Genomic DNA, 18,379 nt, shown 5'->3' on the forward strand with positions numbered 1-18,379 from the left:
CCTGACTCACACTCCTCCCTTCTCTCTCTCTCTCTCTCTCTCTCTCTCTCTCTCTCTGTCTCTCTCTCTCTGACATACTATCTCACCATGTGGTCTCTCCCTGTCACATACATTCCTACAACTGTGATGCTGTCAAGTGCTTACCTGGAGCCAGTGTTAGGCCCTTGAATCTCCAGACCAGTAAGATAAATAAACCTCTTTTCTTTATAAGTTACCCAGCTTCATGTACTTTATCATATCAATAGAAAACAGTCTAATACAATATCTTTTTATACACTGGAGTTAAAAAAAAATCCCTGTGGGATTAGGAGTGGATGGAGGAAGAGTACTAATGAGTAAACAAGTGAGAGAGAAAGAAGATTTCAAACCACAGGCCCGAAGGACATGCATGTCCCAGCAGGACATACAACTCCATGCCGAATATGTCTACTTAACCTCCCCCTCTGCTTTCTGTTCAAGGCTCATTTGCAATTACTCAAACAGGATGCACATGTTCATGTTCACCCTGCCACGCCTTGGCACACTTGAGTCCTCCTGCCTAGAATGTTCTTCTGTGTTGCCTGTTGAATTTCTCCTTCATCAGGTCTGAGAGCAGCACTCCTCAGTCATCCCTGCACCTGCCCAGAAAGGCTCAGCACTGCTTTCCCTCTACCCTCTCACCCCCAGTCTTGTAGACAGGCCACTACTACAGTACTGACCACTCTTGACTCCCTGGGACCAGGAGCTATGGATGAATGGTTTGCTATTTAGAGCATCTACTGTGACACCCAGTACACAGCAGGAGCTTAATAAATGTTTGTTGAACTGATTCATTCATTTATTCATTTATTCAGACCCTCAGCCTCATATTTTCAAATTTTGATCATTATATAAAAAAACCTAGGGACTATATTTGAATCATCTCAGAATCCCCTCTTACCTACTAGCCTAGGGTCGGCACAAGATGTATATTTGTAAGAAAAATAATGACCAATATAAGACCAAGAACAAAAAAAGTATGCATAGGTCCTTGCTATCATACACCTTTCCTGGTGTAACTCAATAAGTCAAACTTTCTTTGAAGAAGATAATTCATCCCTCCCTCTCTAGTCTGAATCAATTACTGCTAAGCAAGATCCACACAAATTACACACAGTCTTGCTCTGAAGACATTAGAACACATCTTAGTGGTCATGCCGGGCAGGACCCGCTAGTGGGTGAATGAAACTTACTTGTTGGAGGCTGTGGAGAGAGGGCAGGCACAGGGCTGGCAGTCCCCAGAAGTCCCATGGGAAGGCACCCCGTAGAAGCCAGGCAGGCACTGCTCACAGTGGTCCCCAGTGGTGTTGTGGGCACATGCCTAGGACACACATGTGAAAAGGGGAATCGGCCCCGGTTTCCTAGGAGGATTTTCAGATTTATCTACAAATGGCCTGAAGTCCAAGTGAACAACAAAAGACAAAATGTAAAACAAGTTCCAGGAGGAAGGGTTCCCTGTTTTTTAATTGATTAATTTTTTAAAATGTCACTTCTATGAATGAGGGACCTAAGTAAGAACTTCCCCTTGACCGTATCAGAGTAACTGGTACCAAACTCCTCTACCTGAGGGAAACACCTAGAAAGTGGATCAAAATATATGGAACAACTGGTTTCTGGCACTCCAACAGCAAGCACAGGTCCATGATGCCTGGGGAAGGAGGCAAACCAGGGGACTCCCGAGACCTGGAGACACTTGTTAGGCAGAGGGAGCCCAGGCAGAGTCGGGAAATCTTGCTGAGTGGAGGGGGGGTGGGGTGGAGGTCTTGGTTTGGAGGGGCTGGCCCAGGTGGGATTTGGGGAAGAATACTAGGGTTTTGCAGGGAAAAAAAACAGAGGAAAACAACATTGACCAAATTAAATGGTTATATTGTGCACATATCTGAATATGTAACAACAAATCCCACACCTGGAAATCTGCACACCAGACCCCTTTAAATAATGTTGAATACTAAGAGTTTTTATGTAGAATGGAACCTCAATTAGCCAAAGCAACACAGAGGAGCTGTAAGAGGAAAAAATTCAGAACACAGAACTGAGGGACATCAGAATTCTGACCGGTCAGTGAGGGGAGACCCTGTGAAATACCCAGACCATTGGAGAGCCTAAAAGAAACCTGCCGCAGAGAAAAAGCTATCAAAATCCTCCATAAAAAAAGCTTAGAACAAACCTTGAAGCCTCCAAGGTGACCTGCTATCATTTCACTGCTGGTCAAAACAAACTCCCACATTCTTAAAAAGAAAGCAAAAAAATCCAGAAACTCAGCAACATACCAATATTCATTAAACAACATGCATCATGCAATTAAAAAAAAAGACTGGATACCCACTGGCCACATCTGGGCATGTTTAGAATCCATGAGTCCAGAAAGATGACAAGCAGATGAATGAGTGACCACATGCAGACAGGGGAGGTTCTTGTTAGCAACAGGCTGCTGCATGCCCCTGAGCAGGATGGCAGAGGAGCTTAATTTAAGGGTCATCCTTGTGCATATATTATTGTATAAGTACCGGTTAGGCAAGGATGGATCACTGGACTACTAAATATAAGGGGGAATTCTGATGAGGAACAGTAGTTTTGCATGCCCTTCATTCCTCAAAAGACTAGGAATGAAATCACCATATGACTAGCTGTACCCCTCCTGGGTATTTATCCTAAAGAATTAAAGTCAGTGTGCTGCAGTGATACATGCATACCCATGTTTATAGCAGCACAATTCACAAGAGCTGAACTACAGAACTAGCCTAGGTATCTGTCAACTGATGAATGAATAAAGAAAATGTGGTGTATGTGTGTGGTGTATGCATGTCTATATATATATATACATATATACATACATATATATGTAGTGTATATATATATATATATATATGTAATGGATTTTTATTCAGTCACAAAGAAAAATTAAATTATATCATTTGCAGGAAAATGGATAGAACTTAAGAGCATTATGTTAAGCGAAATAAAGCCCAAGTCAGAAAGCAAGGGTTGTATGTTTTCTCCCATACATGGAAGCTAGAGAGGGAAAAGGGAAAGAAAGGGGTGGGGGATCTCATGAAAACTGAAGAGAAATCCGAAGAGTTGAGAAAAGGCACCAGGAGGAGGGAGGAGGGAAGGGAAAGGGGAAATACTGGGCAACAATATCGACCAAATTAAACTGTTATATTGTGCACATATCTGAATACGTAACAACAAATCCCACCATTAAGTACAAATATAATGCATCAATAAAAATATGGAAAAGTGACTCCCTCAGACAGCTTACTAATTGCAAAAGGAAAGAATAGTAGAATTAGTACCACCCGTGAGGGGAAGACAGACACGGTGAGCTTCCCCACAGGTTGTTCTGAGAAAGACACCACAGTAGACAAGCATTCTGGACTGAAATATCTAACTCTAGTCATGAGAAAAGAACAAAAGAACCCAAAATGAAGGATGTTCTGTTTTTCAAATTGTGGATTGTATTCTTCATAGTGCGAGTGTCATAAAGACAAGTAAAAGCTGTGGGAATATTCCAGATTAAAGGATCCTAAAGAAATATGGCAATAAAATGCAATATACAGCCCCAGATGGAGGCTGATTCAGGAGCTCAGAATGGGAGGGGAAAATTCTGCTGTCCAGGGAAGTATTGGGTCCATGGGCAGAAACGAAAAATGAATGGCAGATTAGAAAAAGGAGAGTCATCAGTGCTCAATTTACTTACATTGATAAATGTAACATGATCATATAAGAGAATATTCTTATTCTCAGGACATGTACACTGAAATACTTAGAGATAAATGGCCACAGGAAACTTTCTCCCAAGACGTTTAGAAAAAAATAATCACAACTAGATAGATGGATAAATAGATTTATTAAACAAATAAGGGACATATTAGTAATAGAGGAATTTGAGTAAACGGTAGGTATTCCAAGTACTATTCTTATTCTTACAACTTTGGGGGTAAATTTAAGGTTATTTCCAAATATAAGATTTTTGACAAAATCTTTGAGCTAAAATATACTAGAAGCACTAATCCATAATCAGGACAAAAATGAGTCATTAGAAATATACCCAGAAATTGCAAAGTTGAGGGAATCTACAGGCATTTCAAGAGCTAACTTGAGGACACTGTGTTGATTTTAATAAGCCATGAACAAAAAGACAAATAAGACACAATCTCACTCATGTGTGGATGCTAAAAATGTTGATCTCATAAAAGAGTACAAGAGTGGTCATGAGAGGCCAGGAAGAGGAGGAAAGATAGAAAGTGGTTAGGTAATGGAATTAGGCCAGAGGAATTATTTTTGGTGTTTTATAGCACAGTAGCATACTTGTAGTCTATGATATATTTCAAAATAACTTGAGGAGTCCAAAGGTTCCCAGTACATAAAAATGTATCAAATTAGCATACAGTATGCCATAAATATATAATAATATTATGGTAAACAATTTTAAAGTTATAAACATTTTCAAAGATTTAAAGGGAAACAAACACAGGAAGAAAGAAAGGCAAGACAGGAAATAGGAGCCAACAGAACTTTCCAAACTGAGAAAAGACCATAACCTAAATGAAAGATTGAATGATTAGACAATGCACAGGAAAAGAACCAGTCATCTGAAGACAGCAATAGAAACTCCAACCCTCCGTGGGAAATAACCTGAAAGGACCCAGCCTCAGTCATCATGGAGCAGCATCATGGGCAATGGGATCATCAGTGGGAGGGCAGGACAGAGGGAGCAGAAAAGATATTTAGTCTCTTTTTTTAAAATCTGATAATACAAACCCACAAATTCTAGAAGCTCAACAACCTGCAAGAAGAAAAAGGGTTAGAAACCTCATCAAGGCACACAGTCCAATGGTTCAAAACCAGGGAAGAAGAGAAAATCTTAAAGGTAGGCAGGGGAAAAGCAAAGACAGAACAACACACTGCCTGACATACAAAGGAATGAACAGCAACTTCTCATTTGAGACAAGACAGGCCAAAGCCAACAGAACAACTTCAGAACACCCAAAGACAAATCTGCAAAAACAAATTTCAAAATTGAAAGATGTTTAAAAGCCTTTTCCAAACAAACAAAAGAGATTTTTGTCAGCAAGCACACCTGATTAGAAAAATGATAAAAACAGTTCCACAGGCTGCGGAAAGATGATAAAAGGTTGGGTTACTCCTTATCCAAAAATACTTGTGACCAGAGTGTTTTGGATTTTTTATTTTTTCGGATTTGGGGTCTGCATAAACATAATGCATTTGCATAAGCATAGTGAGGTATCTCTGAGATGGATCCAAGTCCAAACACAAAATGGATTTGTTTCATATACACATAGCTTAGAGGTAAGTTTATAAAATCTTTTTAATAACTTTGAGCATGAAAGTTTGTTTCATGGTGTGGAATGTTCCACTTGGGGACAGGAGGTGTACAGGACAAGAGAAAAGAGATGGGCCAGGCAGTCACACAGCTCACAGGGATGACACAGCCCTCCTCTGCACATGTTTACCCAGGTTCCTCTTCCTTGACTTGGTCTCCCCGGGTCCCCATTCTGTACTGACAGCTGCTACTGCTCGCTCAGTCACTTCTCCTCAGCCTGCCTGCACTTGGCTCCAGGACCCCCATTTGCACACCTCTTTTCTTGATGGCTCCTCATTTTTAGGTACTTTGGTCATTTTCCATCCAGCAATTTAAATAAAGTACATATATTTATATAATCCTTGAGAGTATAAAAGCATGTCCAGATATCAAATTGAAACTGGTATTAAAAATGCTAGGTATCAAATCATTTTATCCCTGTTTTATTTAGGATTATCCCAGAGCAGAGCTTCTAAACTCAAATGTGAACAACAAGTCACATGAGTTACCTGTAGACTCTGATTCAGGAGCTCAGAGGTGGGGGGCAGGGTACGAGATCCTACATTTTAACAAGCTCTGCCCCATGTTGAAACATCACAGACCCATTTATTCTTCTCATCCCCCACGTGACCTCAGTTTCAATCATTAAAAAAAAATCATTCAAAATGCAATGGGCTTTGCTAAATGGCCATTGGTCAAGCTAAAGGTATTATGAAAAATAAATGCAATCCTTTAAAAATGCTTGCTTATGTTCATTTCTAATATCTCTGTTGGATGTTTTATGCTTGTAACTCTCCTAATCAAAGGTCCAGATTGAGCTTTCCTTCTCTTTGAGGAAAGTAGTTCTTTTCAAAACAGAATAGGAAAAAAAAAAAGCAAAATCAGATTAAATCAATAAATTCTTAATTTCCCACCTATTTTTTTCTTATTTCACCACTCCCCCTCCTCAAAAAAAATTAAATCAAATTTAACTGTTTAAAAAGGAAAAGTGGTAAATTTTCAGTTACCACTGAAGAGTGGAAAAGCCTGGCAGACATCATTTTATCTGAGGGGACACAGCTAACAGCCCCAAGAAGAAGGCCCCTGTACCCGTGGCTGACATGGTACCTCACCTCCATGTCCTCTGTCAAAATTGTAAAACCTCAACCCAGTCATAGCAAAGTGTTATAGATTAGATATGAGGTGTTCCCACAAAGCCAATGTGTGCAAAAATAAAGAAAGTTTAGAGGTGAAGTGACTGGGTTATGAAAACTTTAACCTGATCAGTGCACTAATTCCCTGATAGGGATTAACTGGGTGGTAACTGTAGGCAGGTTGGGTGTGGTTCCAGGAGGTAGGTTGCTGGGGGCTTGCCCTTGAAGTTGCTTATATTTTGTCTGTTCCGTCTACTGAGCTGCCTTCCTCCTCCATACTCTTCTGCCTTGATGTTCTGCCTCACCTCTTGCCCAGAGCAAATGGAGCCGATTATCTATGGACAGAGACCTCTGAAACCATGAGCCACCACATAAACATTTCTTCCTGTACTCGTTCTTGTCTTTCGGTCACAGCAACAAAAAGAGCTGACCAAAATGCAGAGCAAGAGGCAAGCCCTAGCTGAGGCCATTCCACAGAATGTCCACCCCACTCCACCACACTTCAAGTTACCAGAGTCACAAAGACAAGACTGAGGAGCTGCCCAGACAGAGGAGGCTAAGGAGACAAGGACACAGAGTGCCATGTGGGGTCCTAGGTTTGTTCCTAGAAAGGAAAAGGAGAGGGCTGGGAACACTGGTGAAGTAGGAAGGCAGTATGTGGTTTAGCTGATCATATGGTGCCCATGTGAAGGTCTCAGTTTTGATAACTACTCTGGTTATGTGAGATGTTAGCACTGGGGATGTTGGGTAAAGGACATCCGGGAATTCTCCGTTTTATGCCTGCAGCTCTCCTCTAAATCTAAAACTGTTCCCTCCAAAATGCTTAAAACTCTAAAAATCATCATTATGTTTATCATAAGAAGAACTTGAAGGGTAGTTACTATTAAACATACTTAATATATATACTGTTCACTTAAAGTGAGTATATTTAGTACATATTTAATATATTTAGCATGTAGTTCTAGAAACATTTACAGAAGCATGAGAATGATATACTTTCAGACTAGCTGTACCTAAAGTGACTATCTGTACCTCCATGACTGGTGGGAGGCTTGAGAAGCTGGCCTTGCAAACCCAAAGGCAGAGATAGAGAAGCAAAAAACACAAACATCCCCAAGTTGCTGGAATTGGTGCACCTGAGGAACCCATCCTAGAGGGACGGAGTCTGCCTGCAAGCCACACTTCAAGTAATTCCTACAGACGCCTTATTCCATGTGGATAAAAGAACACAGAGCAAAATGGGGACTTTCCTTACAGAAGACAGAAAAATGAGTCTCGAGAGAGAATAAGCAATCCGGGGCACCAGGGCTTCAGCTCTTCTCTAGGGCTCTGGTAATTAATTTTCCCTAGCGCTGGGACTCAATCAATCTCTTCCTGAAAGAGCGTGAGTTTCCTGTCTCGTGAATAGGGCAGAGTCTACTGGCAAGCACAATCACTCCATCTCTGAGGAGTGAGTCCATTAGAACCCAGAGGGTGGCCTGGCTTCAAGGCAGAAGGGACTAAAAGAATTCCTCACTAAAGCTAAGAAGCAAGTCTCACCCTGTATCTGCCCTAAAAGTTCATTCTCAAGATTAACTACATATTTGGTAAGCCCTGTTTCAACTCATAGTGCTTATGAAAGAGATACTTGTTTGAAGAGTTTATTCAAAGTAATCGTAAAGCATTATATATTGTTCAAATGAGTGTGATTATTAGAAGTTTTATTACTCCTCTTGTAGTATACTATGTAACGTAATGTTAAAAATACTAGCACTTCTGTTTGAAATATGAATCCTTTGTATTTAAACAGTGGACAATTTTATATTGCTTTATAATTTTACTAAGCAATGACTTTTCATTGTTCTAATACTAAAAAAGGAAAGATATTTCATATTCCTTTTTCAATGCAGGTGAAGTATTCCTTGGGACCAAAAGTGGTTTGAATTTTGGAATATTTGCATATATACAATGTGGTGTCTTGAGGATGGGATCCAAATCCAAACAGGAAATTAATTCAAGTTTCATATACATCTTAAAACACGCAGCCTGAAGGTAATGCTATGTGATAATTTTAGTGTGCCTGCATTTTGACTGATTCCTTAAAAAGGTCAGGTGTGGAAGTTCCCACTTGAGGCTTTATGTCCTTGCTCAAAAAGTTTCAGATTTTGGAGCATTTCCTAATGCTCAAATTTTCAGAACAAAGATGTTCAACCTGTTCCACTGAAGTAACCTTTTTTTCTTTTAAAGGTTAAAAAAAGGTAGGAAATGTTTTGAGACATGAATTTAAATCTGCAAATTTCCTTTGGCATCCAGGCAATTTGTGAAGAAATCTCTTTTACACAGCACAAAGTTCTGGGTCAGGTAAGAGGGGACACCTGGAGGTTTCAGAAATAAACTCACAAAGCAAACTCCATGAACATCACATTCTGACGCGTGGCCGTGGCATTCACAGGGCTGACAGATTCCTCCAAAGAGTATTCCATCAACTCGATAATAGCCAGAGAGGCAGGACTGCAAAAGAAGGGTGGCACCTGTGTCCATGAATGCAGCTTTGCACATTATAGGAATCATCTGCTTTCCCACATAGTTGAAAAATCAGCGGCTCAGTTTTCCATGTGCACAGAAACATTTTTTTTCTACTTTTAAAACATTAAGATATCATTGACATGCCACAAAAATCTACCCATTTTAATTGTGCAATTCAGGAATTTTCAGTAAACTTACCAAATTGGGCCACTAGGCACTATACTCCAGTTCCTTGTTTCATTTGAAAGGTGAAAACATGCTCACAAAAACTTAATGGTTATTTCATGGTTCAACATACAACTTTGTGGCATCCCAGGCATGCATGCAGTACATTTTTTTAAAAAAATGTTAATTTTTTTAAAAAAATTTGAGCCAGGGTCTTGCTGAGTTCCTTAGAGCCTCGTTAAGTTGCTGAAGCTGGCTTTGAACTTGCAATCTCCCTGCCTAGGCCTCTTGAGTTGCTGGGATTACAGGTGTGCACTGTTGTGCCTGGCCTTTGCAGTATTCTTTAACTACCAATGATGTAGCACTATCTAGCCAGCATTTCCATTAAGACGATTGTTTTCCTCTCAACTTTATTTTTCCCCCTAGGATTATAATTCATTCAAGGTTACCATCATACAATGCATGCGTTCAAGGGCAGGTCTGGGTCACACTGCAGCAATTTAATTGAGCAAATATTGCAGGTGTTCTGTACATGAGCTAAACCTGGAGAGGCAACCTGGGTCAGTGAACACCCACATACAATAATTCATTTAACTCATCACAACCCTGAGAGACTGCATCTCGGCTCTACAGATGCAGAGCATGGGACACAGACACTTGCATAGTGCCCAGTGCGCAGGTGGAGTGACTCAAAGCCAGGTGGGGCCACTTCCTTGGCCATGTCCCCAGCCAACTGCCAAGGGCTGTAGCAGATACAAAGTGCCTTTAGAGGGCAGATTTGGGAATGATTAATTTAGAAGTCAGCATCCTCCTGTGGGGGGAATGAAAGGAGAGTTGGGACTAGTTTTTATTTTGTTAAGAAATTCTTGGAGTTTTTTTTTTTTTTAATTATAAAAGTAACCTGGTTGAGTACCCCTGAGTTCAATCACTGGTACTAAAAAGAAAAAAAAATCTGTAAAGACACGAGGCATTGAGGAAGTCCTCTAACATCTCCACTCAACTGTGTGCCCCTCAGAGAGAGGGGGCTCATCAGCAGATGGACATTGGGTGGGCACTGCCACAGAGGTCTGCATGGGAGCTTACAGTGCTGTAGAGAATTCTATCCCCTACCAACAGCTGCCTGATTCTTTTTTTTTTTTTTTTTTGGGTAGCAGAGATTAAACTTAGGGGCACTTGACCACTGAGTCATATCCACATTCCTATTTTGTATTTTATTTAGAGGCATTAAGTTCCTTAGTGCCTTGCTTTTGCTGAGGCTGGCTTTGAACTTGTGATCCTCCTGCCTCAGCCTCTGGAGCCTCTGAGATTACAGACATGCACCACTGTATCCAGCCAGCTGAGCTATATCCCTAGCCCAAGCAGCTTCCAAGTAACAGTTTGGTTAAAGAATAAGTTCTACTTAACAAAAAGCCTGCAAATGTGTAAGTTGGCCCTCCATATCCTTAGGGTCCACATGCACAAATTTAACCAACCAAGGAATGGAGATATGCATCTGTACTGAATGTGTTCAGACATTTTTTTTTCTTGTCATTACCCCTAATCAATGTAGTATAGCAACTATATTATATACCATTTACATTGTGTTGGGTAATATAAGAGATCTAGAGGTGACAAAGTATGCAGGGGGGTGTGCCTAAGTTATTTTCAAACTATACTATTTTATAGAATGGACTTGAGCATCTGCAGATTTGGAGATCTGGGGGGTTCCTAGAACTACTCTCAGACACAGAGTCACCACTATACAAATTAAGCTTCTCTCTGCTGCCCCCTCCTGCTTCAGCTGGTCTGGCTTCTACTTGCAGGGTTTCCCTGCTCCATAGCCTGACCTTGCTCTCCTACTTCACAGCCCATAGACTCAGGTGGCCTTAGTTAGGATCATTTACCCATTAAACATTATGCACACAATGCTTAGGAATGGAAATAATTGCTGGGCTTAAAAACCCGTGCTTCAAACCTAAAAAAAAAAACCCCATTAATTTGGTTTCACAAACAAACAAACAAAAAACCCATGCAAAATATTTAAAATAGGACTATTTAGTTTAATATCTACATCATGAGACATTAGGCTAACTTTATTAACTACAAAGTTTGTGACTGATAGAGATTAATAGAAACAAATTATAAATTAAATATTCTCACTTTGTAAATATGATTGCCAATAAATCAAGCCAAGCACAATTGTTCATAATTGTCAGTCATGAACATGTGGAAAGCAGGATCATACAGTGGTGGTGAACAGTGTAGATGAAGCTCAAATCCAAATATGATCATTCCTAGTTGTGTGGCCACGGTCAAGTTACTGAATGTTACTGTGCCTCAGTTTGGAAAAGAAAATATCTGAAGTCCCTATCACACATGGGTGCAGTCAGGATTCAGATAGATAACACATGGAAAGAGCTTAGCACACTGCCAGTATGCAGGAAGTTCTCAGTATGAGAGAGTTGTTATAAATACTTGTATCCAAATAATTTTAATACTTTTATTTCTGATTACAAATGTATTTTCATATACAGTTATCTTTGGTATTCATGAGGATTTGCTCCAAAATCCCCACAGATGCCAAGATTCTTGCATATTAAAGTCCCTTTTATAAAATTGCATAATATTTGCATTCAATCTACGCATATTCTCTTGTATAATTTACTCATTTATATTTATTTTTTAAAAATTCTTTTGGTACTAGGATTGAACCCAGGGGCACTTAACCACTGAGCCACATCCCCAACCCATAATTATATATATATATATATACATATATATATATATACATGTGTATATATATATATATATATTATTTAGAGACAGGATTTTACTTAATTGCTTATGGCTTCGCTAAGGCTAAAGCTGGCCTTGAACTTGCAATACTCCTGCCTCAGTCTCCCAAGCTGCTGGGCTTACAGGTATGCGTCACTGCACCCCAATCCTGTATACTTTAAATCTCTAGATTATTTGTAATACCCTTTACAATGTGAATGGTATAAATAGTTGTATTATTTAGGGAATAATGACAAGAAAAACATTTGTACAGACTTTGGTACAGATGAAATATTTTCTTCCTTGGAATATATTGAAATCCCTGATTGATTCAATTCACAGATATAGAACCTGCACACTTCATATGTGAGGTGAAGCCCACCAAAGTAAAATAGTCAGGGACCATCAAAAGTCTCAAAATGGGTCCGCCTTGTCTAAAGCCTTCCTGGTCTTGCACAGTTGATTATAAATATTCAAATGATCAAGTTCAGTCCTCCCTAGAAATATAAAATCTGGCATAGGTAGTACAAACTTCCTACTGAGGCAAGAGAGCTGCATGAAGTCAGGCATTTCCAGGAGTCCCAGAGCCCACCCCTAGCAGAGCAATGGATTTCTTTAAACCACATGACTTCCACCATTCCTATAATCAATCAACTCTGGACCAAACATTGGGTTTCCAAAGTTAAAATTCAAACTTCCATCATTAGATTAACTTCAGTGCACTATTTTCCCCTTAGAAAAAAAACAAAAAGAAGAAAACAGGAAGAGAGGTGAGCGGTACCTCGCAGGATGTCCCTGTGTAGCCTGGCGGGCATTCACAGTGCTCCACATCAGTGGCTACTGCCAAGTCTATAGCATTAGGGCTTGCTGTGTCCAGAGAGACAGAATCCAACCTACAAACACACAGAGGTCGTTACAGGATTCACATGCTTGCAAATCACATCTTACACCTTAATGAAGACGAGTCCCTAAAAGATTTAATTCAAACAGAATGGGCATGTGATTTTGTAAGTAACTAAAGACTTCTTCCAATAATACACTCTGGGAATTGTCATCATTCCCTGGATATGTCTCCAACATCGGTTGCAAAGATATGCAATTGCCCATAGAACACTGTGGGGAAGGAATGATGTTGAACTTGACAAAAATTCATCTACTCATCCATCTTATCATGAACACAGAGATTATACTCCAATGATCTCTACTACACTTACATTTGCAGCATTGACTCTCATGTTTGACGAGGCATTGCCAGAAACTGACTTCCACAAAGTAATAAAATGACTGTTAGCACAAATAACTGCAAAACTAAGATCATTAATATCAGGAGAGAGAGAACCAGAAGCAACAAGGTCTGGGACAATGATAACTCTATTAGTAATTTTTGGAAACACGTTGCAAATTACTGAATGTAAAGTCAAGTTTGTTTCCTAGTAGATAACATTTGTCATGAATAACTAGTCTTACATCTTCAATGTTACATTTATAAAAATAATTTAATTATTATAATATAAATAATATATATTATTACAAATATATATTATTATTACAAGTATATTTTAATTAATAATTAACCCTAGCTAGTTCTTTTAATAAAAGTGATGTAAACTATATTAAGTTTGAAATACACAGTATTAAATAAAGACAAGCTAGAGCTATCTCTTCTGTAAGTTTTTCCTCCCATTTTAATATATACCTGTAAAGAGCCATTTTTGCAGAATTGTAGTTGGCTCTGATCAGGAGATGTGTCATGTTGGCCAGGACAGTCATTAGCTGGTCACGATCGATCTGTTTTTTGTTATGAAAGTCTCGGAAATTCTCAGGCACAAGTCTAACCACATTGAAGTACTCTTCATAGGGTTGCAGTGACAGGCCCTCAGCCTGTGTGCTTAAAGTGATTCCATTTCCCTAGCATTTTAAAAAAAAGAAAAGGAAAGATATTTGCCATTCAATTTAAGGATCAAGAAATAAAATCAAATTTTGCACTCAACAATACGGTTTTCATTTGGGCCTAGGCTCTTGTGGCAAACAACATGATGGTGTGTGTAACTCTCAGTTCAGAATTATTGGAGAAAAAGTGTGGAACTGGATTTCTTTCAGAGGGATTCCAATGATAAACCTAAAGACCATGTGCTTTGTTGGTATCTTGGAAAAGAAACAAGGTCATGCATCTGCCCACAGTGTTCATCAAAGCAGCCTGCATCTGATACTCCTAATCTTTAAACAATAGAAGTTGAAAACAGTATGTACAGTAAATATACCTCCAACTTCTCATAAAATTGCCTTAAACAACAGTAATTTACCTTCCAGTTTCCAATTGTTCAGGATGGATATGGAGATAAAGGTCACTCAAGATCAAAGGACACTGGAGACAAGAACCCAAATATGCCAGCGACCCGGGGACAAGGCCAAACTAGGTCTTTTTGTGAGGAATGAGGATATACAGGGAGAAGGAGAGAGGACCAGGCAGTGTGTCTCCTGTCCCCACATTGCCAGGCACTGACTAATAGGTTCCTATGAAGAGGCAAAGTGGCAGGAGGGAAAAAAAAGTCCTTAGAAGGCTGGCTAGTTTTAAGGTCAGAGCAAATGCTCATCTTTACTTGATTGATTGATTGGTTGGTTGCAGGGATAGGGATTGAACCTCAAAGAGGCACTCTTTTATTTGAGACAAAGTGTTAACTAATTTGCCAAGGCTGGCCTCAAACTTGGAATCTCAGGCCTCAACTTTCCGAGTCACTAGTATTAGGCATGTGCCATCAGGCCCAGCACATCTCCTTTTTAAACATGAAAAGATGGGTACACCCTGGGGATGACAGGAATACAAAGAACCCCAGAAAGGGCCTCGAGTCAGATCATCACACACATCTGGGCATTGTGCAGCAAGTCACCCCACCACGGTCTCCCAGCAGGAACATCTGGCCTAGCCATTTTCAGTCAGCCAAGGATCACCCCACTAATTCCCAAGCTGTATGCAAAAGCAAAGCAAAACAGTCTCACCTTGATGATGATATCCGCATAAGACATGAGGTCACTGTCCACTGTCTCCACTGGAATATCGTATGACACTGTGTATTTCAGGAACCCACCAAAAGAGGTCAGCTGGAATAGTCAAATGAGCGTGAACATCAAAGAGAATCAACCATAGCCCCAAGGAGGAGGAAGTGATAGCTAGGATCCATCTGGAAAGAACTAGGCTACAAGGCATTCTAGTGGCCACCATATGTAAGCAAATTCACATTAAAGGCAATGGAAACATACTCTATGAGTATTTTAATTGATATTACCAAGACTGGAGGATATTGCTGAATTCCAAAAATAAAAATGTACTACTGAGAGACCCAGAGGTCTGTATAATCTTATTAATCACATAATAGACATTTATTTTACTTAAATAAATAGGGGGTAGGAAGTTTGACCCCTAACAATTTTTTTTTCATTGTCCTGCTGCAGCAAAAAACATGTTGGATCTTCTACTTGAAGGAAAGACTACAAGTATTTCTTCCTAATCAGATCTCCTTTAATGTAGAATTTTCTTCCTGATGGATGTGTCGTAACAAAAGAATGTTCGGAATCCAATTTTGCAATCATAAAATTGGACAAGTGATTTCAAAAGAAAAAATTTCAGTGAATTTTGGTGATTAGATCCTATTATAAATAGAAGACATATTCTACAATTATAATTGGATGGCAAAAATAATCGTCTTCAAAAATACCCCTTTAAAAGAAGTTAGAAAATTTAATCATCAAATTAACTAGAAACTCCCTAAGCTATGAGATTACGCTACGATGAAAGGATACCACTACCCTAAAATGAACCCAATCCCCAAGTGAGCAAGGAACTAATAGGTGCTCAAATAGACTCCCTCAAATGTATTTTCCAAGCAATCAGGCTCTTGAGAGAAAGGGCATGATTAATTGGAGAGGAGACTGGGAACATGTCATTGAAGGGAGGCTCAATCTTAGAAACAAACTTCTAACACTGTAGATCATTTTACCCCTTACTTAAAATTAAAACAAAGTATTCTGTCTGTTCCTATCTATGAACTTTACATGAGCAACAGCCTGTCCTGATACCTAAACAGAGGAAGCAGAGCAAAAGTCTCACTGCGGGGAACTTCCTTGAGTGTTTCCCATGCACCAGGCCCTCCACTAAGCTAGGCCCTCCAGGAAACCATGGGGCATTAATCTGGGTTCACTGCTCACTGAACAAAGTAGGAATATGATCAGCATTTCGAAAAGCCCAAGTGATGGGGACCCAGAGGTGGAAAGTAGAAGATTTTTCATCAATAAGAGGATGAGACTTCACAAATAGGCTGCTTAGAGACTGGACCAAGAAAAACAGACACTCTTATTGGAATGATGTGACTAAAAAGTCAAAAGTATCAAAAAATCTTGTGTATCCAATGTAGATTAAAGGCTGTGAAATGCCTTTTCAAAGTTCAACTCACCAACAAAATTACTTACAATGAAAACAAGAAGTCTTAATGGCCTCTGAGATCTTCATCTAAGCACACATACCTTATTTCCAAGGTAGGCCTCAGGGGCCGACCAGTAGTACTTAGAAGTCAGTCTCTGCATGACCAGGGTGTTGTTGATGCTGATCTGATGGCGCCCACCCAGCGCCTCTTGCTGAGAATGGATCTTACTTGGACTGACCAAGTCAGTGACCAGCCACCCAGACATATCATTCACCTAGGGGGAAAAGAAAAAGAAAGAAAAATGAATTTTGGAATATGACATAGAATGAACTTTAGATCTCATGCAATCTAGCATAAATATTTTACAATGAAGAGACAAACCCAGAAAGTTTAGCTAGAGATGAAGTTAACACAATTGCTACAAATGAACCACAGAACATGTGGTATTTCCACTTGTCAAAGGACTAAGAAAACCTGAGAACAAGTCATAATGCACCACTAATCCAGATAAATTATAAGTAAAGGAGTAAAGCCATAGAGGCCATGAACATATATTTTAGATTTTTTTTTAAAAACTATAAAGAATAGAGGTTGAGCATCCCTAATCCAGAACTCTGAAATTCTGCTACCAAATCCAAAACTTCATGAACAACTACATGATGCCACTGATCTCATGCGATGGGTCACAGTCAAATTGCAGGTGCACTAAATATGTTATAAAATTGCCTGAAGGTAATTTGCATAAGGTGTATATGAAACATAAAGGAATGCCATGTTTAGACTTGGATCCCATCTGCAAGATATCTTGTTATGTGTGTACAAATATTCCAAAATCTGAAAAAATATGAAATTCAAATTCCAAAACAATCCTGCTCCCTGACATTTCAGATAAGGGCTACTTGATCTGGAAATGCATAGATTAATGTCTTTTGCTAACTCTGACTCCCCCTTCTTTATTGTCCTCTGCTTTTTACCCAAATGCTAAACATATGTGTGTGTGTGTAATATGTATGTATATATATATATATATATATATATATATATATACTTTAGATTATATACTCCCAATTTATTACCTACATAAAGATGTTGGTCATTTTCCCCCAGCATGGTGGCCACAGTTATGAGTTGATAAGCCATATGCCCAGCATCTTCTCTTCAATCTCTCGTCATTACACCATCTCCCTCCCTAATCACCATTTGACACTTGCCTCAAACTCATCCCCCCCAGAATTCCCCCTTCTCAAAACAGAATGCCTGTCCTTGAGTTATGGTTTAGATCTAGAATGTCCCCTCAAAGGCTCATGTGTTGAAAGCATGATTCCTAATGCAGCAAGGTTCAGAGGTGGGGCTGTTAGGCAATGATTTGATCAGAAGGGCTGCAACCTTATCAGTGGATTAATCCACTTAGTAGATCAATAATCTAAATGGACTACTGGATGGTAACTGTAGGAAGGTGGACATTACTGGAGGAAGCAGGTCACTGGGGGTGTACCCTTGGGGACTATATCTCATCCCTGGCTCCTTTCACCCGTTCTCTACTACCTGATTGCAATGAACAGAGCAGCCTTCTTCAGCTATGCCTTCCCACCATGTTTCTGCCTTAGAGCCAGCTGACCATGGGCAGTATCCTCTGAAACCATGAGCCAAAATAAATCCATCTTCCTCTAAGTTGTTCTTGTCAGGTGTTTTGGTTACAGCAACAAAAAGCTAACACACCTAATAAAGCCTGGGCCACCTGCTATTGTTCCCACCCCATCCACTGGAGTGCTTCCCACCCCCTAAAATTGTAAAATTCTCATGACCCCAAATGTGCCAGTGGGGGCAGGTAGTGGGTTACGATTTGGATGTGAGGTGTCTCCCAAAAGCTCACATGCAAGACAGAGAGGGTTCAGAGGGGGAAATGATTAGGTTGCAACAGCCTTAATCTTAACAGTGAATTAATCCCTAATGGCATTAACTGAATAGTAACTGGAGGAAGGTGAGGTGTGGTTGGAGGAGGTGGGGCATTGTGGGTGTGGTTTGGGGGAATATATTTGTATCTGGGGAGTGGAGATCTG

The 18,379-nt window shown here is 39.8% G+C and overlaps 1 protein-coding gene across 1 annotated transcript in view; it reads right to left on the reverse strand.

Annotated features, from left to right (window-relative positions):
• The window catches only part of Lama1 (laminin subunit alpha 1), a 165,121-nt gene that overhangs the window by 83,389 nt on the left and 63,353 nt on the right, over nt 1-18,379 (reverse strand). The window contains exons 12-17 of the mRNA XM_046467487.2: nt 16,420-16,593; nt 14,899-15,000; nt 13,598-13,809; nt 12,683-12,794; nt 8,857-8,967; nt 1,212-1,339 (exon numbers count right to left, since the gene is read on the reverse strand). Of these exons, the coding sequence (XP_046323443.1) occupies nt 1,212-1,339; nt 8,857-8,967; nt 12,683-12,794; nt 13,598-13,809; nt 14,899-15,000; nt 16,420-16,593 (839 nt within the window). The remainder of the gene's footprint in view (nt 1-1,211; nt 1,340-8,856; nt 8,968-12,682; nt 12,795-13,597; nt 13,810-14,898; nt 15,001-16,419; nt 16,594-18,379) is intronic.

The sequence above is a fragment of the Marmota monax genome, unplaced genomic scaffold, assembly GCF_021218885.2.
Source record: "Marmota monax isolate L192 unplaced genomic scaffold, Marmota_monax_Labrador192_F-V1.1 WCK01_AAM20220418_F8-fsc00103, whole genome shotgun sequence".
NCBI classification, from domain to species: Eukaryota; Metazoa; Chordata; class Mammalia; order Rodentia; family Sciuridae; genus Marmota; species Marmota monax.